This window comes from Echiichthys vipera (assembly GCF_963691815.1).
Source record: "Echiichthys vipera genome assembly, chromosome: 9".
NCBI classification, from domain to species: Eukaryota; Metazoa; Chordata; class Actinopteri; order Perciformes; family Trachinidae; genus Echiichthys; species Echiichthys vipera.
The window spans coordinates 29,208,859-29,234,789 of record NC_139834.1 but is presented as its reverse complement, the minus strand read 5'-3'; the positions used below and the strand labels follow the sequence as shown (position 1 = coordinate 29,234,789).

The following is a 25,931-nucleotide window of genomic DNA, read 5'->3' as shown; positions in this document are numbered from 1 at the left end:
ACCAAACACCGGTAGTGCAAAGAATAAAATATTTTAAGTATCGTTTTGAAGTGTGACTGTGCTGCTTTCTATCACAAAATCTACTTTCTTGGTCATCTGCATGCAGATAAATCGAGAAACAAGTACAAATAAAGTACGTGGGGTGAAACTAGAACTTGATGTAGAGAGGATCGTCACAGCAACACATTTGAAAAACTGTGGGTGGGAAAATCGCCTGAAAGTGCCATTCTGGTGCAAAATCATCCCATGGTCTTTTTTGGCACTTTAAACATCAAATAAGCCATCAAGACAGTTGTTTTTTTTCGTGTAACAACTGTTAACGGAGAAACCTAGAAGAGTCGATAACAGCCGGACGTGACTAACAGTGTTTAGCTCGGGGCAGTACGGTTTAAACGTCTTTTTTAACCACTAATACTTTTTTTGTTTTCTGTGTAGGGACTCTTCTCATGCTGCTGCAGGGGTTTGGTGTTATTTTCAGCAGTATTAGTAGTTAAAAAGACGTTTGAATGCCTTCACCGTACTGCCCTGAGCTAATCACTGTTAGCCACGTCCGGCTGTTAGCGACTCTCCTGGATTTCTCCGTTAATAGTTGTTACACAAAAAAAAACTGTCTCTATGGATTATTTGATGAGTGTAAGTGCCAAAAAAGACCATGGGATGATTTTGCGCTAGAATTACACTTTAAAGATGGTGATGACGGTGCCATTGTAAGGACACTGAAGTCTTTTTCACACATGCACTGCAAACCTGAAACGCAAATGTCCAAATCAGTTGGACCGGACATTAAACACACTTACCTCACAGCAAGCAAGGTGTGGTTGATGACATTTCTATTGTTCCAAAACTAGAAGAAAACAAACATGGGTGAAGAAGGATCATTTACACAAACAGTGGCAACAAAAACGTCTAGCTGGAGAAACAACAGGATTCAGGAACTTCGACAGGGTCCACCGATGAAATCTTCAGGAAAACTCTGTTGTTTCATCTCATCATCAGCATCATCTTCAACCTCTTATCCGGGGCCGGGTCGCAGGGGCAGCAGCTTTAGCAGGGGACCCCAAACTTCCACTTCCCGGGCCACATTAACCAGCTCTAACTGGGGGATCCAGAGGCGTTTCCCAGGCCAGTGTGGAGATCTAATCTCTCCACCTGGTCCTGGGTCTTCCCCTGGGCCTCCTCCCAGCTGGACGTGCCTGGAACACCTCCCTAGGAAGGCGCCCAGGGGGCATCCTTACAAGATGATCCTGAACCACCTCAACTGGCTCCTTTCAATGCAAAGAAACAGCGGCTCTACTCCGAGTTCCTCACGGATGGCTGAACTTCTCACCCTATCTCTAAGGGAGACTCCAGCCCCCCTCCTGAGAAAACCCATTTCGGCCGCTTGTACCCATGACCTCGTTCTTTGGGTCCTGACCCAGCTTTCATGACCATAGGTGAGGGTAGGAACAAAGATTGACTGGTAGATCGAGAGCTTTGCCTTCCGGCTCAGCTCTCTTTTCGTCACAACGGTGCGGTAGAGCACTGTAACATCGCCCCCGCTGCTCCGATAGAAAACTCTTGTTTAATAGCCAATTTCAAACTGGCTAAGTGACTGTGGTGAAATCGGTGTCTTGTCCTCCCAGCATGTTCTACACAGGCCACCTCACCTAAACCAGAATCCGTTTTTGTACTCTATATGCTGTTAAACATACGAGTACTTATTATGCATCAATATCACCTATAGTACTGTATTATAATTATCGACAAATGATTGTGTTCATCACTTTAATGTTGCAGCTGGTAAAGGTGGAGCTCATTTAAATAACTTTATACATTGCTGCTCTGGGTATCTTAATTTTTATTATTATGACAGAATTTCCCAGTTAGTTTATATTTTGTATTAATCACATTAACAATGAAAGACAGTCAAAAGTAACTTTGTTGGCAAAGAAATGTACAAATACAGTATAGTAAAGAAGCAGAAAATCAAGATACTATTTTACTAAGTAAAATACAAATACCTCAAAATTATACTTAAATATACTTGATAATTGTAAATAGTACAATTAGTTACATGCCACCACTGGTTATAATATGTCACGTTGTTTATTATCTTTTGTTGCCTATTGTATTTTAGAACAAAAACTATAAATAAGAAGTAGCCTGTAGTCTTAATTCTTTCTTTTGTATTATTCAAGTAAATTAAAAGTCTACCAAGTATTTTATTTTGTATATAATTCATATTATATCGAATAACACTGGTGCATGTGGAGAAATTTCAACTTTTCAAAGAAAACGTGATAGTGGGGTATACTTTATTTTGGTCTGTGATGAAATGTAGTGCCTCTATAGAGCACACATGATGTCCTACTATCAAGTATTTTGTTTTGTATATAACTCAGATTAATAACACTGCGAATATGGAAACGTTTATTCTTTCCTTAAAAGAGTTATCCACATTATTTCACACTGTCAGGAAATGTGTCCCTTCTTTTAGAGTCAATTAAAAGTATCTCAAAACTGTGCTGTACAACAGTGCAGTCGGCTGCTCAAGTCAATGTTTGTGCAGATATGGAGTGAAGTACTCACCTGGTATCTGTGTTGACCATCAGTAACGTGCACAGATTTTTGACGCGCCTGTCAGATGGTGGGCGGGGTTTCTCGTGCGTGTTTATGATTGCCTGGCATCAGGAAGTCACTGTCAGTCCTTTGAAGCGCACTCTCTGAACACCACGGACCCAGGAGCAGCGGCGGCAGCAGCAGCAGCAGCCCACCTGTAAAAGGCATTCCGAGGATTCCTGGCACTCCATCCTCTCTCTACCTGTCCGACAGGTGTAGCCGGCTGACGCGCTCCAAAGCAGACGGGTGGAGCGAGGGAAGGAGGCTCTATGGTCATCCATGGGTGAGTGTCTGCGTAAAACTTGCCCATGTCTGGACGCGCTATGGCAGAGGATTTTCACCGACAAAACGCGGCCTCCTGGAGCAGAAGGAGAAGGACATGGTGATGGTGGAGATGGAGGTGGAGGCGTGGAGGTATATGGAGTTGACAGTAGCGGTGAGGAGAGGCCGCCGAGTCCGGCACCGCAGGACAGAGTGCCCGAGGGCGGCTCCATGTACACGGCGATCTGGCCGTTCGAGTCCCGGCACCCGAACGAGCTGTCGTTCCAGGACGGGGATCTGTTCAGTGTTGTCAGCCGCAGCGGGGACTGGTGGACGGCGAGGAGGATCGACAGGAACGGCCGCGTCCTGGACACCGGGGTCGTACCCAAAAACTACCTGGAGCGGGCAGAGTCCCTACAGATGCAACCGTGAGTGGTGGCGCTTAAGTGCTTGCCAACCAGGAGTGCTCCCATAGTCAGAGGCGATTCGAGAGTCTGTTGGGGCCCTATAGGCAAAAATGACAGGGGGGCCCTCGCACCAGCATTCACCACCATTATAGGTCTGTTTAAAGTGAATCAATTCAATTCAATTCAATTTTATTTATAGTGTCAAATCATAACAAAAGTTATCTCAGGACACTTTACAGAGTAGGTAAAGACCACACTCAATGACTTATTTATGATTTACATAGACCCAACAATTCCTCTGTAGAGTACAGTGGCAACGAAAACCTTCCCTATAACAGGCAGGAACGTCAGACAGACCCAGCTCTGTGGAGGACGGCCATCTGTCTTGACCGGTTGGGGAGGAAGAAAAGGAGAGAGAAAGAGAGAAAAGATACACAGATGGACAGAGAGAGACAGACAGACACACTTCCAGAGATGCAAGCAAAGCCTAACAGTAACTATAATATTTATAGTAATGTGAATATGACGTATATGTTAAGGCAGTTAATACAACAGAATAGTAGAAACAAGCACAGCTAAGGTGACAGATTATGAAAATGATAATAATTATGGTGGCAGACATGATCAATGATGAGTAGTGGCAATAGCAGCTACGATACAGCTACAAATTTTATAGTTTATTAAACTAGTGATAGTATATATGAGTAACAGTCAGAATCATGCACGTCACTTGCAACAGGAGCAAAAAAACACAACTTTGCAAACTTTGTGCATTGTCACGGCTGTGGTTTAAAGTGTGTCAGCTGTCGAGGGCCACCTACTGGCCTGGAGACCCCAAGCATTTGCCAAGCAGCGCCTCTGGTAAAGATGCCAGGGGTCAACTAGAAAGATTTTAGAGAAGCTCCTTTGTAGAAAATAGGGGTATGATATGATTAAAAGAATATATCCACATTATAACATTAAGTTAACAACCCAAGCTACATATTGCAGTTATCGAATAATGAGTGAATACTAGCATGTAAACAAGCGAGCAAAGAAGTTGAAATGGGTATTTAGCTAAAAGTTATGACTAAACTTCCTCAAATAACTATCTTAAAGTAATGGGAAACGGTTAAAATAGTTAAGTTATTATTGGATAATGGTTAAAGTAATTAGCTCAAAGTCATGTTATTTGATCAACGGTTGCAATAGTTAGTTTAATGTATAGGCTAAGATAAATGGTTGAATAGTTAGTTTAAAATATTGGATACATAGTTGAATAGTTAGCTTAAAGTATTGGATACATGGTTAAATAGTTAGCATAAAGTATTGGATACTTGGATACATGGTTAAAATAGTTAGCTTAAAATATTGGATACATGGTTGAATAGTTAGCATAAAGTATTGGATAAATGGTTAAAATAGTTAATAAAGTATTGGTTACATGGTTAAAATAGTTAATAAAGTATTGGTTACATGGTTAAAATAGTTAATAAAGTATTGGTTACATGGTTAAAATAGTTAATAAAGTATTGGATACATGGTTAAAATAGTTAACTTAAAATATTGGATACATGGTTGAATAATTAGCATAAAGTATTGGATACATGGTTAAAATAGTCAACATAAAGTATTGGATACATGGTTAAAATAGTCAACATAAAGTATTGGATACATGGTTAAAATAGTCAACATAAAGTATTGGATACCTGGTTAAAATAGTCAACAAAGTATTGGATACATGGTTAAAATAGTCAACATAAAGTATTGGATACATGGTTAAAATAGTCAACATAAAGTATTGGATACATGGTTAAAATAGTCAACATAAAGTATTGGATACATGGTTAAAATAGTCAACATAAAGTATTGGATACATGGTTAAAATAGTCAACATAAAGTATTGGATACCTGGTTAAAATAGTCAACATAAAGTATTGGATACATGGTTAAAATAGTCAACATAAAGTATTGGATACATGGTTAAAATAGTCAACATAAAGTATTGGATACATGGTTAAAATAGTCAACATAAAGTATTGGATACATGGTTAAAATAGTCAACATAAAGTATTGGATACATGGTTAAAATAGTCAACATAAAGTAATGGATACATGGTTGAAAAGTTAGCATAAATTGTTGGATACTTGGATGCATGGTTAAAATAGTTAACTTAAAAATATTGGATACTTGGTTGAAATAATAAGATTAATGTATTGGATAATACTTGTAAAATGTTTGGAACCACTGTCTACCTTTTCCAGGGAGAGAGGAGGGTCGGGGTGGTAGATGGGTCCCAAAGAACAGGACTTCCAGCCGGGGACATTGTGTTTATTTCTAATCTTCATCAAGTCATTTTGCTGCCTGAACTTAACCGTCACCACTTGTTGTCTAAATTAACCGTCACAGTCACATAGCATTAAATAGAACGTCATATTTTGTAAGATATACAAATACACTGTTAAACTTTTCACTGTAAATGTACAAGCAGCAGCTTCGCCAGTAAACTGCTGATACTGATGATATTTTTCAGTAAATTACTGTATATTTACAGTATTTGAACTGTATTTGAATCTACAGTATGTATCCTATATTTAATGATAGTTACAGAATGTTACTGTAATACCACTTCTACTACTATGCTGTGGCATACGTTTTTGCAAGATATCATAGGAACCTGTTAGTATGATATCATTTTCAGCCACTTCCCCTACACTATTGAACACTCCCTTTGCAATTTCTGTTTTAGTACATTAGTAAAAGTACAGCTACATCTATCAGGCTTGAAATGTTTATTATTTTATGTAATAAAACAGAAATTTAAGTGTTCAACTTGCTAGTTCTTAGGAGGCACAAAACTATTAGAAGCTGATCTGATTTAATGCCTCAACCATTTTCACTCTCAGCCCCCGTTTAGAGATCTAAGCCTATTATACTGTAGTACTTAATGCTTATTATAATTAGTCATATTTCAATTTAAATCGCTCAATTATATCTTTATATCTGTAAATCATAAATACCTTGTGGGGTGAGGTCTACACCTACTCTTTTATGCAAAGTGTTTTTGCACTACAAGTAAAAATTAATTATAAAAATGTATTTGGATGCAATTTATTAGTCCACAGACCTTATCAGAAAAAGGCTTCAAAATAAAAGTCCGTCATTGCTATTTTCATGTTGTGTGTTTGGAGCTTTGGATTAAAAACCATGTGGGGACTTTTCCATAACCTGCCAATTATTCATTTCCCTTTTTTCTTGTTTTTGTAATCACAGCAAGTACATTCATATCACAACAAATATCTGTATTTTTCTGCAGCACGTATGCCCCCCTCCAGCCCTGTGTTGTAAGCAACACTGGGAGAAATGTCAGTAACACCTTTCATAATGTCAGTGCCATGTCTGTGTGTTTCTTAGCATTGATGCAAACTGTGACGCAAACACACGGGCAGTCAGCCTCACCACTTCTTGTTTTGTCTCCCTCTCTCTGTTTATTGCTTCAACAGAATGGGAAGTGTGTAACATGAGTTTATTCCCACATGTCAACACCTGCTGGAAGGCTAAAATTAATTATAGAGTTGCTGTTTTTCTAATAACAGTATATTATTTGAATTGCATTACAATGATTAAGTTTACGTTTTGGGTTCAGTTTGTTTGTCAGCAGGATCGTGGAAAAACTAGAAGCCAGACTTTTATGAAACTTGATTGGAAAGTGAAGCATGGATCAAGGATTAACCCATAACATTTTGGAGTGGATCCAAATCACAGGGCGGACGCATGAATTATGTTTCACTTTCGGTAACATTGCGAAATAAGGCCTTGGTCAAGGTCTGCTCTCTCTGAGTGTTAGTTCTTTTTTTATGACATGAAAATATCAAATAAAAATAAGTGAAGTAAAAATGTCTCATGGTTCATGGTGACATCTTCAAATTACTAAATTAAACCGACCACAACCAAACATATTCAATTCATTATCATATAGTGTATAACAAATTGTCATATATGACATTTGTTTGCAAACTGACTGAAACTATTAACAGATAACAGCTGGAGATAAACTTTTCTCTTTTAAGATCTAGTTTGGTTTCCGCTCATGAGCTGCAAAGATTAGTCAGCTTTGATAATCGCTTAATGAAAGTAACTTCTGAATTTAACCTTTAGTTAACCACATAAGTCAAATGAGGATCAATTCTCTTTTACAGTGGTGACTTAATCTAATCATTAAACATAAACCTTTGGGTTTAGACTGACAACACAAGATATTTAAAGACCTCACATTGGATTTTGAAAAACTGGGATGGACATTTTTCATTATTTTTTGACATTTTATAGACCAAACGATTTATTGAGAAAATAATTGGCAGATTAATCGATAAAAACAATCATGAGTTGCAGCCCTACACTCATGGTGAAAACAATACGACAATAACAAAATAAAAGTTTAACATACGACAAGTTAATAAACTCTACTGACTGAATAAAATAAATAAATCTAACCATTAATACTGTTTTATCCGTGTATGCTATATCTGCAGAACCGAAACACAACCAAAAAAGGCACAGATAAATTAATTCCATTTACAATTTATTTGACAAAGAGCAAAAAGGTGGTAGTTAAAAATTCATAAAGAAAGAATAATGAGACTATATACAAGTGTCATTTAATTTGTAGTTGAATTGTTGTGCATGGCTCTTGATTTGTCTTTTTTTGTCAGTATTGGTTGTAACTAATTGACAGACCATTTAATTGATTTACTTTTTTTAGTGTGGGGCAGGTGGAATAAGAGTTGTCTTCTCACTTCTCCTTTTTTTTAGTCATAGAATGTAATTTTGTTGTTGTGTTTGGATTGTGAAATTTTTTGCCTGCAGTTGTGCATTAACACGAGCAGAATAAATGAAATGACAGAGGACTTTGTGCATTCACTGCTGTTTCAGCCCCAGGCCACCATCAGAGCCAGGATGATAACATGAGGCAGAACGCTCTATGTTGGAAAAAACAGCAAATGCTTTCTTCTTTATGTACTGTTACTGCACCTGCTGAGAAGGATTTTGACATGCTTAACTGCTCCAATTTTCTAATATGGATTAAGAATATATCATCTACCGTTTAAACAATATCTCAGATCATTATTGTGACTGTTAAAGGTTGAAACCATGCAGCCACTTCCTAATATTTACTTTCATTTATGGCATTTCTCTCTGGATCCAGGTGGTATTTTGGGACCATGAACCGCCTTGAGGCCCAGAGCCACCTGCTGGGACCAGGAAACGACCACGGAGCTTTCCTCATCCGACAGAGCAAGAGAGACCACATTGGATACGTTCTGTCAGGTGAGACGAGAAGGAGAAAGGATGTGATGGAGAGAGCCCAAAAAAGAGAACGAGAGCCGCATGGTGGTGACGGGTTTAAATAGAGTGAGGCAGTTTCACTTCACTGCAGGATGTATTTGGAAAGAAGGTAAGATACGAGGGAAGAAATGTGTCAAATATACAGTAAGAACAGTCAGCCTTCTTATGTTTGTGGAATACAATACTCTAGGAAGAAGTCTCCACATGCACGCAGTCAAATGCTGTTTCATCGGCGAACATCAATGCACATGTAGATTACTTATACCGCAGGATAAATTTATAATAACATGAGTTCTGCACAGTTTTTGGGAAACCAGTTTAAACTGGGCTAGAGGAATTCACAATGTGTTCCTGTTTACTGTCTACCCCTGGTGGGGATATGTAATAGTTACTTTATATAACTCCAGTTCTATGGAGATATGTAGTAGTTACTGTATATAACTCCAGTTCTATAGAGATATGTAGTAGTTACTTTATATAACTCCAGTTCTATGGGGATATGTAGTAGTTACTGTATATAACTCCAGTTCTATGGGGATATGTAGTAGTTACTGTATATAACTCCAGTTCTATAGAGATATGTAGTAGTTACTGTATATAACTCCAGTTCTATGGGGATATGTAGTAGTTACTGTATATAACTCCAGTTCTATGGGGATATGTAATAGTTACTTTATATAACTCCAGTTCTATGGGGATATGTAGTAGTTACTGTATATAACTCCAGTTCTATGGGGATATGTAGTAGTTACTGTATATAACTCCAGTTCTATAGAGATATGTAGTAGTTACTGTATATAACTCCAGTTCTATGGGGATATGTAGTAGATACTGTATATAACTCCAGTTCTATGGGGATATGTAGTAGTTTCTGTATATAACTCCAGTTCTATGGAGATATGTAGTAGTTACTGTATATAACTCCAGTTCTATGGGGATATGTAGTAGTTACTGTATATAACTCCAGTTCTATGGGGATATGTAGTAGTTTCTGTATATAACTCCAGTTCTATGGGGATATGTAGTAGTTACTGTATATAACTCCAGTTCTATGGGGATATGTAGTAGATACTGTATATAACTCCAGTTCTATGGGGATATGTAGTAGTTACTGTATATAACTCCAGTTCTATGGGATATGTAGTAGTTACTGTATATAACTCCAGTTCTATGGGGATATGTAGTAGATACTGTATATAACTCCAGTTCTATGGAGAAAGGTAGTAGTTACTGTATATAACTCCAGTTCTATGGGGATATGTAGTAGTTACTGTATATAACTCCAGTTCTATGGAGATATGTAGTAGTTACTGTATATAACTCCAGTTCTATGGGGATATGTAGTAGTTACTGTATATAACTCCAGTTCTATGGGATATGTAGTAGTTACTGTATATAACTCCAGTTCTATGGGGATATGTAGTAGATACTGTATATAACTCCAGTTCTATGGGGATATGTAGTAGTTACTGTATATAACTCCAGTTCTATGGAGAAAGGTAGTAGTTACTGTATATAACTCCAGTTCTATGGAGATATGTAGTAGTTACTGTATATAACTCCAGTTCTATGGGGATATGTAGTAGTTACTGTATATAACTCGAGTTCTATGGGGATATGTAGTAGTTACTGTATATAACTCCAGTTCTATGGGGATATGTAGTAGATACTGTATATAACTCCAGTTCTATGGAGAAAGGTAGTAGTTACTGTATATACCTCCAGTTCTATGGAGATATGTAGTAGTTACTGTATATAACTCCAGTTCTATGGGGATATGTAGTAGTTACTGTATATAACTCCAGTTCTATGGGGATATGTAGTAGTTACTGTATATAACTCCAGTTCTATGGGGATATGTAGTAGTTACTGTATATAACTCCAGTTCTATGGGGATATGTAGTAGTTACTGTATATAACTCCAGTTCTATGGAGATATGTAGTAGTTACTGTATATAACTCCAGTTCTATGGGGATATGTAGTAGTTACTGTATATAACTCCAGTTCTATGGGGATATGTAGTAGATACTGTATATAACTCCAGTTCTATGGAGAAAGGTAGTAGTTACTGTATATACCTCCAGTTCTATGGAGATATGTAGTAGTTACTGTATATAACTCCAGTTCTATGGGGATATGTAGTAGTTACTGTATATAACTCCAGTTCTATGGAGATATGTAGTAGTTACTGTATATAACTCCAGTTCTATGGAGATATGTAGTAGTTACTGTATATAACTCCAGTTCTATGGGGATATGTAGTAGTTACTGTATATAACTCCAGTTCTATGGAGATATGTAGTAGTTACTGTATATAACTCCAGTTCTATGGAGATATGTAGTAGTTACTGTATATAACTCCAGTTCTATGGGGATATGTAGTAGTTACTGTATATAACTCCAGTTCTATGGGGATATGTAGTAGTTACTGTATATAACTCCAGTTCTATGGGGATATGTAGTAGTTACTGTATATAACTCCAGTTCTATGGGGATATGTAGTAGATACTGTATATAACTCCAGTTCTATGGGATATGTAGTAGTTACTGTATATAACTCCAGTTCTATGGGGATATGTAGTAGTTACTATATAGACGAATCCAGCGAAGTACCGGAAGTGAACAAGCCGCCATTCCTGATGAACTCAGATACTTGACATTTACAATATATAATGATATCTGTAGTATTATATAATCAATTGTATTGTATTGTGATTATGACTCATATGTTATGGCGGTTAATACAGTAGAATAGTAGAAACAAGCACAGCTAAGGTGATAGAATATGACAATGCTAATAATTATGGTGGCAAACATGATAAATGATGAGAAGCGGCAACAACAGCTACGACACAGCGAGACATACCACTGATGGTGCCTCTATGGCTACAAAATCCATAGTTTATAAGACTAGCGACAGTATATATGACTAATAGTTATAGTATTAGCAGGAAGCATCATGCAGGACCACGGCAGCAGGCACCACCACGATCAGCAGAGACCTGCGAGACAACAAAGCACAAACAACTCTGGGGAAGAAGTTGAATTAGTAACATGCATTGATGAGACATGAATGATAAAGACAGAGAGGAGAGAATCTCAGAGTATCTGGAAAAGTATTATCCCCCGGCAGACTTGGCCTATAGCAGCCTCAGATAGGGGCACTTTTCATGATGTAAAGGTTTGAATCCATGTAGACCGTACGGCCTTAGACAGGGGCACTTTTCATGAGGTAAAGGTTTGAATCCATGTAGACCGTACAGCCTCAGACAGGGGCGCTGTTCATGAGGTAAAGGTTTGAATCCATGTAGACCGTACGGCCTCAGACAGGGGCGCTCTTCATGAGGTAAAGGTTTGAATCCGTGTTGACCGAACGGTCTCAGACAGGGGCGCTCTTCATGAGGTAAAGGTTTGAATCCATGTAGACAGTACGGCCTCAGACAGGGGCGCTGTTCATGAGGTAAAGGTTTGAATCCGTGTAGGCCGTACGGCCTCAGACATGGGCACTTTTCATGAGGTAAAGGTTTGAATCCATGTAGACCGTACGGCCTCAGACAGGGGCGCTCTTCAAGAGGTAAAGGTTTGAATCCATGTAGACCGTACGGCCTCAGACAGGGGCGCTCTTGGTGAGGTAAAGGTTTGAATCCATGTAGACCGTACGGCCTTAGACAGGGGGGCTCTTCATGAGGTAAAGGTTTGAATCCATGTAGACCGTACAGCCTCAGACAGGGGCGCTCTCCATGAGGTAAAGGTTTGAATCCATGTAGACCGTACAGCCTCAGACAGGGGCGCTCTTAATGAGGTAAAGGTTTGAATCCATGTAGACCGTACGGCCTTAGACAGGGGCGCTTTTCATGAGGTAAAGGTTTGAATCCACGAAGACCATACAGCCTCAGGGAGGGGCGCTCTTCATGAGGTAAAGGTTTGTGTAGTTGGTGTAGTGCATTGATGAGACATGAATGATAAAGACAGAGAGGAGAGAATCTCAGAGTATCTGGAAAAGTATTATCCCCCGATTTCATGATGTAAAGGTTTGAATCCATGTAGACCGTACGGCCTTAGACAGGGGCACTTTTCAAGAGGTAAAGGTTTGAATCCATGTAGACCGTACGGCCTCAGACAGGGGCGCTCTTCATGAGGTAAAGGTTTGAATCCGTGTTGACCGAACGGTCTCAGACAGGGGCGCTCTTCATGAGGTAAAGGTTTGAATCCATGTAGACAGTACGGCCTCAGACAGGGGCGCTGTTCATGAGGTAAAGGTTTGAATCCGTGTAGGCCGTACGGCCTCAGACATGGGCACTTTTCATGAGGTAAAGGTTTGAATCCACGTAGACCGTACGGCCTCAGACAGGGGCGCTCTTCAAGAGGTAAAGGTTTGAATCCATGTAGACCGTACGGCCTCAGACAGGGGCGCTCTTGGTGAGGTAAAGGTTTGAATCCATGTAGACCGTACGGCCTTAGACAGGGGGGCTCTTCATGAGGTAAAGGTTTGAATCCATGTAGACCGTACAGCCTCAGACAGGGGCGCTCTCCATGAGGTAAAGGTTTGAATCCATGTAGACCGTACAGTCTCAGACAGGGGCGCTCTTAATGAGGTAAAGGTTTGAATCCATGTAGACCGTACGGCCTTAGACAGGGGCGCTTTTCATGAGGTAAAGGTTTGAATCCACGAAGACCGTACAGCCTCAGGGAGGGGCGCTCTTCATGAGGTAAAGGTTTGTGTAGTTCACATTCAGTTTTTTCCAAAGTTGAAGTTTAACACTACTGTTGTAGCAGCCGATAATTTCACAGGTTCTTCCCGACTTCCTAGACATTGTTACCTGGCTATTTGGATGTAACTCCAGTTCTATGGGGGACATGCTATTTTTAATAGAAAATAAGCGGAAATGTTTTAGTTTCCTTCCAGAGTGCCATTTATATTTGTAAATATTACTGTTACGCAGTTCGGCTGCTGGTTTTTCAACAATGCGGGTACAGAAACATATATATGATAGACATTTTTATATCTATTTCATATTGGCCAGTCACTAGGCATTTAACTGATGCCCTTTCAAAGAGCAACAGCACAAGCGTAACCACAGAAAATGTCAGTATTTATGTTTTCCATCACTTCATGCAGCGTACTAATCCGCACCTTTCAACGTAACATCAACACAACAGCTGCTTTTAAAGTGACAACAGCCAAAACCTGCAAAAAAAAAAAAAGATCCAAGTGGCAACAACTGAATTAATAACAACTTTGCATTTCTGTTGGACTATTGTGTGTCCCTCAGTGTTTTGAGTTTCTTTGGGGATGTTTTCAAAGCTAAACTTCTACACACTGCTAAGAAATATTAAGACTTTTGTGTGAATCTCTTTGCAGTGAGGTCAAGCAGTCGGGTGAAGCATTTCAAGGTCCAAAAAGCAGATGATGATCAATTTCACGTGGAGCACAGCCACCAGTTCAGCTGTCTGATTGACTTGGTGGAGCACTACTGCGTTAACGCTCTGAACAGCTCCGGCACACTGGGAAACCCCTGCAAGAAGGTAGGTAGACGCAGAATTATTGGTGTTATGATATTTCCTACTGTCATACGTCATCATACAGCGCCTCCGTTCAGCCGTTTGTTAACAACTGATTAACAACGGCCATTCAATCGTCTGACAGGTGAATCAGCGGGCGTATGTTTATGCATATTTAGCTTTGGGATGGGTCAGTGTATGCATACGATGCTGGCAAAAAGATTGCCTCAGCAGAAGTGTCAGTACGATTTTATTTTTTATTATTTACGTGCATTTAGTGTCCGAGATGGGCACTGTCCTCAGAGTGGCGGCTGCAACCACCCCTGTTTTTTCCCCGGCCTTAATTTGAGACTAGACTTTCATTTATTGTGCTGAACATATCCCCTATTGGGGTCACAGGGGGGCTGGAGCCAATCCCAGTTGACATTCGGCGTGAGAGGGGGTACACCCTGGACAGGACGCCAGTATATCACAGGACACATAGAGACAAAAAGAGACAAACAACCATTCACACCTATGGGTCACACCTATAGAGTCATCAATGAACCTAACACATACATGTCTTTAGACTTGTATTAGTTGAAGATGAATGAATGAATGACTAACTTACTAACTCAAACGACTTCTGAGGGCTGCTTAGGCGGAGAGGGACAGAATTTGTGGATGAGATGGAGGTGAAAAGCGTCACACCATCGCACTGGAAAAGGGGAAAAACCTCTGTAGAGTCTTTTTTCATGAACTGTTAACAGACCAACAAGCAACTGAGTCCCAGTTTATCTGTTGGGAGGCTCGAACATACTTTCCGCAGCAACTATCGATTAATCCTTTAGGTCGTTTTTCAAGCACAGATGGCAAATGATCACAGTTTTTTCAAGGTAAAAAAATAAAAATAATCAGGGCTAAGCTTCTGAAATGGAAGAATTTGCTCATTTTTTTGTCTTTATATGATATAAAAATTAAATATCTTTGGGTTCTGGACTTACAGATATATTTTTTCTTACATAAATCCCGTTTGAAATGCTCAATTAGTGATTATCATTAAATACATATTCAACCCTTTCAGTTATTTTTAGAAACGGGGTTCTTGGCCATGTGTGTCAGTCAAGGCAAGTCAAAAAGGCACACACCATACCCATTTAAATCCTGCCTCTGTCTGGATGAGGATGTATGAGCTGTATTTGTGTCCCTCCATGACACAAAAGTGTGTACATGTTTGTTTCCTCCATCAGAAAAAGCCCAGCACACCTGATTTGAATCATTTTACGGTGGATGAGTGGGAGCTCCCGAAAGAGGAGTTCACTCTGGAGGAGGAGCTCGGCAGCGGCTACTTCGCTGACGTCTACAGGGGACGCTGGAAAAACCACATTAGTGTCGCCATCAAGATCATCAAAAGCGGTATTTCATCATTTCTCTTGATCTAATGAAGCTGGATTTTATCAATGGGTTTCTGATCATTGGGAGAACCCACATTTGAATATGTTTTGGTACTTTTCTATACTCTTTCTCCAATAATACTCATCTGAAACATGACAAGGGGCCTCAGATAGACACTGCTTTTTGTGAGGCGTCACAAGCCAAAAAATAAAAGGTAAACCGACTGGTTAAATCTTTAATCTGAAAAGCAACTTTTAACTTTCTCTGCCACATAAATGTAGATGAGTAAAGTAAAGTACAATATTTCCCTTTCAATTGTAAAGTAGAAGTTCAAAATATCAGAAAAAGTACTGAACTTTGTTTTGTTTCCTGTCTGTAACATGTTAGACGACATTCGGATGAGAGACAGAGCAAGAATGTAGGAGATCCATCATGATAATCCTCACTGATACACAATGCTGTCATTCAACCAGCGTTGTTATGTGAAACTGCAATTGTATTGTTCACTAGAAACTGCTGCTGTGTTATGCAACAATCAGTCATATTATTTTATGGTTGTGTAGAAATTCATCATCTTTTTTAGTTTAAAGTATGTGCTAATGTTTATCTCTGTCCACTACTCAGATATTTTACTGAAGTCAAAGTAGTTTTAGCATTAAAATATCCTTAAAGTGGGGTGGCCGGTGGAACAGTGGTTAGAGCAGTCGCCCCATGTAAAGAGGCTGAAGGACCTCGAGGCAGCGGCCGCAGGATGACTCCGACCTGCGGCCCTTTGCTACATGTCTCTCCCCCTCTCTCTCACCCCATTTCCTATCTGTCCAATATAATAAAGGCTTGAAAAACTGCCAAATAATAATACATTTAAAAAATCCTTAAAGTGTAAGTCTGGCAAAAATGGAACCCAAATAAGCCATGGAGACCGTTTTTTTGGTTGATCAACCATGTATAAAGAATGCCCAAAAAGACGCTAACAGCCCCAAAGGGCTAACAGTGATGAGCTCGGGGCGGTGCACTGAACGCATCCAAAACGTGTTTTTTAACTACTAACACTGCTCAAAATAACACCAAACCTCTGCAGCAGCATGAGAAAAGTCCCTACACACATCCCACCACAGTCTCTGTGTCACTGTGTAAATAGTCACAGCATATGTTGTATTTATCAGGTGTGTGTGTCACAAACACCTGTAGACAGTAAGGTGGGCGGGGTCAGGTGAGACATTTCAGAAGCATGAAGCAAACTGCAGTCTGTCAAATCCTTTAATTATCTGATGAATTTCATGACTCAGTACAGTAATAATGTTACACTCTTCCTCTTAACAAGAAGGAAATGCGTCATGTTTCTTGTAATGTGCAGGTGTCACTGTTCAAACCTTTAGACTGAAACTCTGAAACCTTGAGACTGGTTTATTGTGGATGACTCCAGTTATTGTTTATGATCGGAAGTATGCAACACAAATCAGCAACACTTTTCATTCTTTCTTTTTGAAACGCAGGACTTATTTGTAGTCAGTTTAGTTTAGTTTCATTTCAGTAATGAGATTAGAAGTCTTAGAGACAAACATGTTGGAAAAGGAACTTGAAGAAGACACATTTATCTTAATATATAATATATATGGTGCTGTGCAAAAGTTTTAGGCAGACGTGAAAAAATGCTGTAAACTAAAAATGTGTGTAAAAGTGTTAGTAGTTTATTTTCATCAGTTAACAAAATGCAGTGGCTGAACAGAAGAGAAACGGTCCGTGTATGTTTTGGGGGGAGACAGAAATGAAAAAATGTCAGTAGAACTGCCTTGTGTCTTGTTGCTGTGCTCAGTCTTGCCATGGTGTATGACCTGTGACATGGAACTGTCTCAAACATCCTCACCTTGGTAGCCTAAAACTTTTGCACAGTACGGTATATACGTATATACAGTATATCTATGTGTTTCTCTCTTGTGTCTGATCATTGCCCATTTAGAATTTCTACATGAAAAATATTGATGTGCTTTTAATACTTCCCGTATATGTTCTTGATTATAATTACTTTTACTTAAGTTACATTTTCAATGCAGTACTTTTACTTTTACAGTATTATTATTTTTACAGTGTGGTATTACTACTTTTACTTAAGGTGAAACACTACAGGCAAAACATCAGGGTTTTTTCATGCATTGGTCACTTTGTAGATTTTTAGCTATTATTGCTTCCATATGTCTTCTTCGGAAAAAAACAACACCTCTAAAATACACAACTATTTTATTTATTGTATACACTTTGAGTGTTTGTGTCTGTAGATTTCTCCTAAATTCACCAAAAGTTAGCATTTAGTATGCCTCATTTGTATATTTAAACATAACATTTCAGAAAACTTGCAATACAAAACAATAACTGCCTTACTGTCAGTAATCAACTGGGGAAGTTTCATATCATTTAGCAGTTAATTTTGTTTTTTTTACCCTATTCACCTCTAGTTTTACCCTGAAAGGATCTGAATACTCCTCCACCTGTGGATGAGATAATGCTTTATGAATTGATTAACAATTTGAACGCCAACTCTATAAAATAATACAAAATTGTGATTTAAATTGTTTGGTTTGTCCAACCAACAGTCCAAAAAATCCCCAAATATTCAATTCTTTTGAAAAAGTAAAGAAGTAAAGTAAATCCTTATATTTGAGATGCTGGAACCAAATAATGTTGTTCGCTTTGATAAATGACTTTCCTGTCCACTCATTGATTAATGAACTCGCCATATCAGCAGCACTAGTGTCTTCATATACAGACATATCAGAGGATCCTGTACAAAGAACTGTTGCTATGGCTGCAGTTGCTATGGTTGTTGCTGTAACTTTGCTGCTCGGGGCAGACGGTGTAGAAAAACGCTTTACTGATGAAATATAGATGAGAATATTTTGTGCCTGCATTTGTTTCTACAACAAGTGGAGTCATGGAAGCATCTCTGTAAACAACACAGAATTGTTTTTATATTAATCTCAACATCACTAATATTAGATATGTACTGTTTGGAGCTGGGTACCTTTAGGAAACACCTCAAGCTGGAATCAAACCATAGACGTTGTAAGACCAAGCCCCCACCACAGTGTTTTCCTGGTTGATCAAATACAGAAGCGCCAAAAACGTCAGTTCTCTGATTAATCACGTGAGCCATCAATGATCTTGACTGTTGGACGATTGGTTGGATTTCTGGCAGGTCCAAACTTTTGTCTGCCGTTTGCTGCATCATAGGAAACTTGGAGACCATGGAGCTGCTCAGTCACTGTAGTGCAGATTTCTCAAACTGATCCAGCAAAGGGCCGCTGTGGCTGCAGGTTTTCATTCTAACCAAGCAAGAACACACCTGATCCAACATATCAACTTTGTGAAGACAGTTCAGTTGATTGAAAAAGTCGAGTCCGGTGTGTTCTTGCTTGGTTGGAATGAAAACCTGCAGCCACAGCGACCCTTTACTGGATCAGTTTGAGACACCTGCTAGTGCGTTTGCTGCATTTTATTGTATTTTACGTGCTGTGGATAAAATATTAGTGTTTGTGTTTTTATAATTGCACAAAGTAACGCTGCCTTTCTCATGTTGTCAGCATCGTTGAGGACACAGTCGTCTTACTGTCTGCAAACATTTCATGGGTTGTGTTCTTACATTCAATGTGATCACCTGCATTTGATCCGTACAGTGAAAGGATAAATGTCTTTCTGCGATTAAAAGCCTTTTTCTTTTAGCCAGAAATGTTGATTAAAACTTGTATATTGGTGTAAGATTCGTAAAATTCAGTGTCTGCTAACCTTTAGACCTCAAGAAAAAAATTACCTTTTAATTGCTGTTTAACCACAATGATCTCACAAGCAGCAGGCAAATATTTCCCTCATGAAACTCTGCACCATAGATTCTGCAATTATTACCACATGATTTAATAAAAACAGATCCACTAAAAAAGCAGTTGCAATATCACTGTGATACGTGAACATTTATGCTCTCTAATTCCTTAAAATTAGTTGACCATAATTAATGATTACGAAACACAGAAAATCTTTGTTATATTTGTTAAATGGTCAAGATTTCAATGTGGTTTCCTTCTCTTTCGTCTCTCTGTTCCTCTTTTGTTTCTCTTCCTCTTTTTCATCTGTCTGTATTTTTCCCATCCTTTGAATTCTCTCCCTGTCTGTCCGTCTCTTTCTCCCCAGACTCAGAGTTGAACCACCGTGAATTCCAGAGGGAAGTTCAGATCTTGAAGAGCCTCCGCCATCGTCACCTCATCTCTCTGTTCGCCATCTGCACGGCCTCAGCACCGTACTACATCATCACCGAGCTGATGGAGAAAGGCAGCCTGCTCAGCTTCCTCAGAGGTTAACTTCAAACCTCACCGTTTCTTCTACTTCTGTCTTTTCTTTCAGACTTTTATGTCCAAGGGTTGAAGCTGAATCTCACCAGTGCCGTGCGAAAACAACTATGCACACCGGGTTCTTTGCAAATTATCCGCGTTTCCGTGCTCCATTTTCAACTGAAATGAAAACAACTGATTTTTATTGGTCAGACTTTTATCAGAAATATATGAGAATTGAATATTGATGAGTTTCAACACCTGGTGGATTTATTTTTTATTTTAGTGTGCCATAAGCTCATCAGGAGCATTTTAAGATTACAAAAGAAAAGTGTAAAAATGCCAGAAAGAGAAGAACTGCTTTAGTGAATAAAACGGAGCGTTTACCTCAAGCAGGTTCACCTCAGCACCACGTATCGGGTATTGTAATCATATAATTATATATAATTTATGTTGTTAGTGAAGACAGAATTCTGAAATTCACTTCAGTCTGTTAAAACAGACGACTTCTCTGCTTTCAAAACTTGTGACAGTGACAGTAATTGTGTCTCACGGACGCTCACACACGGTATAACTGATCAATTATTAGTTTCTGAACTGCAGCCAGAGTTTCTTTATTCTTCACTCCAGCCAAGTGATAGGCCTTTTGAACATATGCATTTCTTCATTTATTTGTTTGTTAATTACTTGGTTCACTGGTCAAACATATATTATTCCCACAGGCGATTCCCGAATATTTTTTCCGCCGCACAAATGTTCCACATGTTCCAAGCAACCACCGCAACGACACACTAAAACTGTTTTTTGTAAACTTCTGTGCAGATCTTTGCAGATAAAAGCTGTGAAACAGCTTTTAAGGTTAGAGGTTAGAGGGTCAGAGCTTCTTCCTTTTACCTTTTATGAAGTCAACTTAAAATTCAGTCTTTCAATTTTAAAGGTTATCAGTTTAAAGCTTATTTAGTTTTATTTAATTGGTAAGAAAATTGTATTTATTGCAATCACAAGCACTGATATTCTATCTTGATGTATATCTTATATAACTGATTGTGATATAGCATTCTGGTCCTTTGATAAATAAATAATACTCTAGATGAAGTAATCACATGGTAAATCTTATTTTTGTTTACTCCTGTGGGGATTTCGAAGTATATTCTCATTTTATTAAGAACTTTTGCAAAATGAACATAATGTGTGAGGATCAGAAGGCAAAGCGTTGTCCAAATTAAGTACATATTGTTGTAATGCAGTTTGGTCGCTGGTTTTTCAACATTCCAGTTAGAAATGAAATTTATATATATATATATATATATATATATATAAATAATATATATATATATAAATAAATAATATATATATATAATTATATACAATAAACTTGTTTTATATATAAAGTTTGTGTATATATAAATGATCATTACACTGTATAGTGCTTCTCGGTTCTGAGCTGTTAACCTCATTGGATCTGATTCTCTGTTCTGATTGTTTCCTGTTTCAGGTCCAGAGGGGCAGAATCAAGACGTTGTGTCCCTCATTGACATGGGCGCCCAGGTGGCTGATGGGATGGCATACCTGGAAGAGCAGAACAGCATCCACAGAGATTTAGCAGCACGAAACGTCCTGGTGGGGGAGGACTACACCTGTAAGGTGGCTGACTTTGGACTGGCCAGAGTGATCAAGGTAAAGTGAGGGGTGGAAGAGATATGGAGCGTTTTTTCTGAAGTCAAATCAAGGCTGCATCTTTTTAAAGACAAACTTTTCTAATCCAGGAGCCGTTCTACATCACAGAAGATAAAAAGATTCCCTACAAGTGGAGCGCTCCTGAGGCAATCAGCCACGGGAAGTTCTCCAACAAGTCAGACGTCTGGTCTTTTGGAGTCTTACTCTACGAGATTATCACCTACGGAGGCGCTCCTTACCCAGGTTGGTGCGATTACAGGTTTTTAAAATATCTTTTGTAGCACTTTCAAATCAATGATAAATGGTGATTATTTAATGAAATATCAAGTTGAAGTCCTTGATGTCCTGGAGAGAACAAAGTTTGCAACAAGTCTCCATCGTTTAAGATAGGACGGTGTTACACAGTAGAGCTGTTACGATAATCTCATGATGATGATGATGAATCTCCCACCATGCAAACACTGCAGAATCACTGTCACACAGAAATGAAATTGCACAAAGGCCTGATTCTTTAAAATAAATAATCACAGAGTCTTAATAACACTACTAACCTTTCAGTAGGGCTGCTCTGAATACCATTTTTTAAACAGCGTAAATTGTTTGTTTCCCTGTGAGTTATGGAAACAAACAGCAAACTTCATGGTGCATTCAGGTGCACCTCGAAGAAACTTAAACTTTATTTGTAAATGTCCCTTCCCTGTGAATTCACCATGCATTTAAAGGTTAATGTGAATATATTGAGCATTGTATGACATAATTCTCATCAAAAACAATCAATGTTATTTCTTCATTTAGTGCATAGATTTTAAAAGTGGCAGACCAAAAAAATTGCCTATCACAGTGGCAGACGGCAGTGAGATAAGTTCATTTCAGACCCTGGCTCCAGATCTTCAACAGCGAATATTCGAATATAAGTTGGAGAAAGAAGAGCAACGGTTAATGAAAAAGGCAGTGGAGACTCACTGAGCTGAAACGCAAACACTACAGCAACGTGTCTTTTGGTTTTATTAAAGTGTTTAAGGATTGTATTATATAAAAAAAATCAAATAGCCGAATACCAAACAACCGAGACCTACTCAACCAACAAATATCTGTCATGAACGGTGCGGGGAAATAACACAAAGGAACTGGACCCAAATGCAGACAAGGACACAGGATAAAGGAATGAACAAATATTTAATAATGACAACAAACGGGAACAAATTACAGGTAATTTACAGACAAGTACAATACGGACGAGACGGTCGAGGGTAACAGGAACGGAGAAACGACGGACAGTCGGGGATCTGGACAGGGAAACCGGATCTCAGGAAACTACGGAGGGAAACAAAGAAACAATAATTAACAAACAAATAACACGGAGCGAGAAGCAGTACGAACGATAAACGAGAGTCAACCGACGAGAAGTTACCACGTAAATGAGAACAACTGTCCGGCACTGAATGAGTGTCACACCCCTGGAGGTGATCAGCATAACTTGATGCAGCTGGGATGGAACCACGCCTACCTGCTCCGGACCAACAAACACAAAGGGGAGACACATGCAGGGAGAAACTGACAGAGGGAGACAAACTCACACAAAAGGGAGAGGAGAGACCGACAGAACCTGGATCCTAACAAATATCAAAATAGACGAATATTCACGTCCAGCCCTTCTTTACAGGGACAAGCGGTTGAAGGTGGATGGATGGGACCTCAAGATTCGTTTCTGATGCATGTATTCCTATGGCTAATAAAACATATTTCCTGGTCCCGTTTGAATTGTGCCAAACATTTCACATATGTTGTTTGTGGTTTTTAAAGATAATTTTTCATGCAAAAAAACCTACGATTTATCGTGAGGAAGTTTGCTAATAGTCGTTATTTTGTGAGGCAGCTTTGTGATCTACAACTCTTCGCTGCTCTCAACGCCAATGATATACGTCAGCACCCGCGCTTGGTCCTCTGTATCTGTATCTTTGTATTGGTCCTCTTCTCTCTATCTCCACTTTACAGCTTTTTTTCCAAGTGGAGGATAATAGCATCGTAATGGGTGAAACCATTACAAAGTTTTACCGTACCTGCTGGAATGGGAACATTCAGGAACAAAACATACCGGCATCTAGGTTTGATCGGCACTGTGAATCACTGTGAGAGGGCGAGGACGTGACGTTACATACATGACGTGGTCTTTCTGAAGGGGCGGGACTTCACCTCTCTATAAATGCAGCAACGTTTCTTACATGTTAAGGAGATTTTGAGCCATTTTAGGATTGTTTGTGATTTGTGAGTGACTTAGGAGTCCTCTTGACTACTTTGAACTTTTCACAGCTTTAGTAGCTGCTTTTATTGTGAAATACTCTTTCACCAATAATGTAGAAGTCCTAAAATGAAGAGTGACAGGCCCATTGTTTTAAAGAGTTACTCCAAAGCATGTTTGGAGCTACTTTTAGCCTCAACATGTTATGTGAATAAGAGCCCAGGTGTATCTAGAGGTATTTTAGTGGAAATAAATGTTTAACCTCTCTTCACTATGTCTGCTCTCCCTCAGCCTTTACCAACCAGGAGGTATACCAGCAGGTTACCAATGGCTACAGGATACCAGCTCCAGCCAAATGTCCTGACTCTCTCTACAAAATCATGCTGAAATGTTGGTGCATCGAGCCCGACGACAGGCCGGACTTTAAGTTCCTCAAGGACAAACTTGACAGCAGCTCCTACGAGTTGGAGAGTGACTGATTTCCTTTCGAAACGGCACAAATATCAACCAATATCTGTCCATCAACAAGTTGAATAATCATTTAAGTTTTACAGTCCAAACTGCGATGAGGTGGGAACACTGACAGCACAAAACAGACGATATGGTTCAAGGTTTGTCGTAGTTTCCTGTTGTACAGAATTATATTTTGGGTCTCTTTTTTTAGATTTGTTTATGAACCTTTTTGACTCGAGATTTAGAGGACGGGTCGTCAACATGTTTCTGTGGTTTCATCCCGATAAAGGGATATAAGACGTGTCTGATGGGAACCAGGAGACATTAATGTGAATTTGAATGTATGCTTCATCTTGCCTCGAGTGTCAAAGTTCATTCTTGACCATTTGAATTGCAACTTGACAACAGGGCTGGGAAATCAAAAAGAAACCCACGATACTATCACAATATCTTGTCCCAATCTGTGTAACTGAAGAAGAAAAAAAAACTAAAAAGGCTGAATTATGTCAGTTTCACAGAGTTTGACAATCTGTACAAAAATATATAAAAAATAAATTAAAGCAATTCTTACCTTTCTGGCATGTTTACACTTTTCTTTTGTAAACTTAAAATGCTCCTGATGAGCGTACTCAAATATAAAATAAATCCACCAGGTGTTGAAACTCATCAATATTCAACTGTCATATATTTCTGATAAAAGTCTGACCAATCATTTTATTAGAATAAAATGATTGGCTGAGCTTCCTGCCTGTCATCGTCACAGTGTCCCTTCCAGTTTCCTCCCGCTGTCACCGTTTGAGTGGCACCTCTCTGCAGAGCAACAGAGGAACAGAGCTGCAGAGTGAAAGAGCAGCCTGTGAGAGAGAGTGAGCAACAGAGCGACAGAGCGACAAAGCAACAGAGCGACAGAGTGACAGAGTGACGGGTAGAGCCACAATTCCCACAGCGTCTCTGCTGGTGTGTTTTGCTGGAGATGCGTGACTTGTACTTGTACTATAAAAGATAAAACAAAATATGGGTCAATGAAACTCTAAATATATTTGATATAATATCTTGCCATCCTACATGATAATTTTACTGCTGGAAATTAAATACTAGGTAACCCTGAGATGTGAGATTGAGAAATTAGTATTTAAAGGCGGCCATTTTGAAAATCCAAGATGGCCTACATGTTGACCTTGGAAAATTGTCAATCGAAATTTTTCCAATTCTTCATACTCTAGGGTTACTAGAAATACAAAGTCTTCATAATCATAATAAAAATTTAACAAAATTACACAAGGAAACTTGACTATCATCCGGAGCTATAAAGAGATGAGATGGTGAAGACAGGAACTTTTACTTTGACTGATCCTAGAACGCAGCATTACAATGATAACTTACTATACTTCTGTAATACTATGGTATTTGTGCAAAGAAGATTAGCGTTAGCATCAGCGCTAACATCAGCAGTAGTGTTAACAAACTGACTTGTCATAGCCTGGTTTGTTTACACCACCGGTGACGTTAGCTTCAGCGTTAGCATCAGCCTCAGTGTTTAGGGAGGGAGGGTCAGAGGTCAGGAGGTCGAAGAGGGTGGGACTTTGGAGGGAGGAGGAGCTGTTCATGATCACATTTTTTTAGTGCTGTGGGACATGCCAGAAAGGGAAGAGTTACTTTAATTTAAAAAATACACATTTCTCTCTCTAAACAAAAAGAAAGTAGTGACTCAGGTAAGTCAACTTGGTGCTAATCCACCTGCAATTTTTCTGATGTTCTCCAGAGTGGACCAGATTGGGCC

General features: G+C 39.1%; 1 protein-coding gene across 1 annotated transcript; it reads left to right on the top strand.

Annotated features, from left to right (window-relative positions):
- Window positions 1-2,877: 2,877 nt before the first annotated feature.
- Window positions 2,878-24,177, top strand: ptk6b (PTK6 protein tyrosine kinase 6b; the record flags this gene model as incomplete). Its single annotated transcript, XM_083919315.1, has 8 exons — window positions 2,878-3,287; window positions 8,453-8,574; window positions 13,956-14,119; window positions 15,325-15,490; window positions 19,646-19,807; window positions 21,278-21,459; window positions 21,549-21,702; window positions 23,990-24,177. The coding sequence occupies 8 exons, from the start codon at window positions 2,878-2,880 to the stop codon at window positions 24,175-24,177; spliced, it is 1,548 nt and encodes a 515-aa protein (XP_083775441.1).
- Window positions 24,178-25,931: the final 1,754 nt, after the last annotated feature.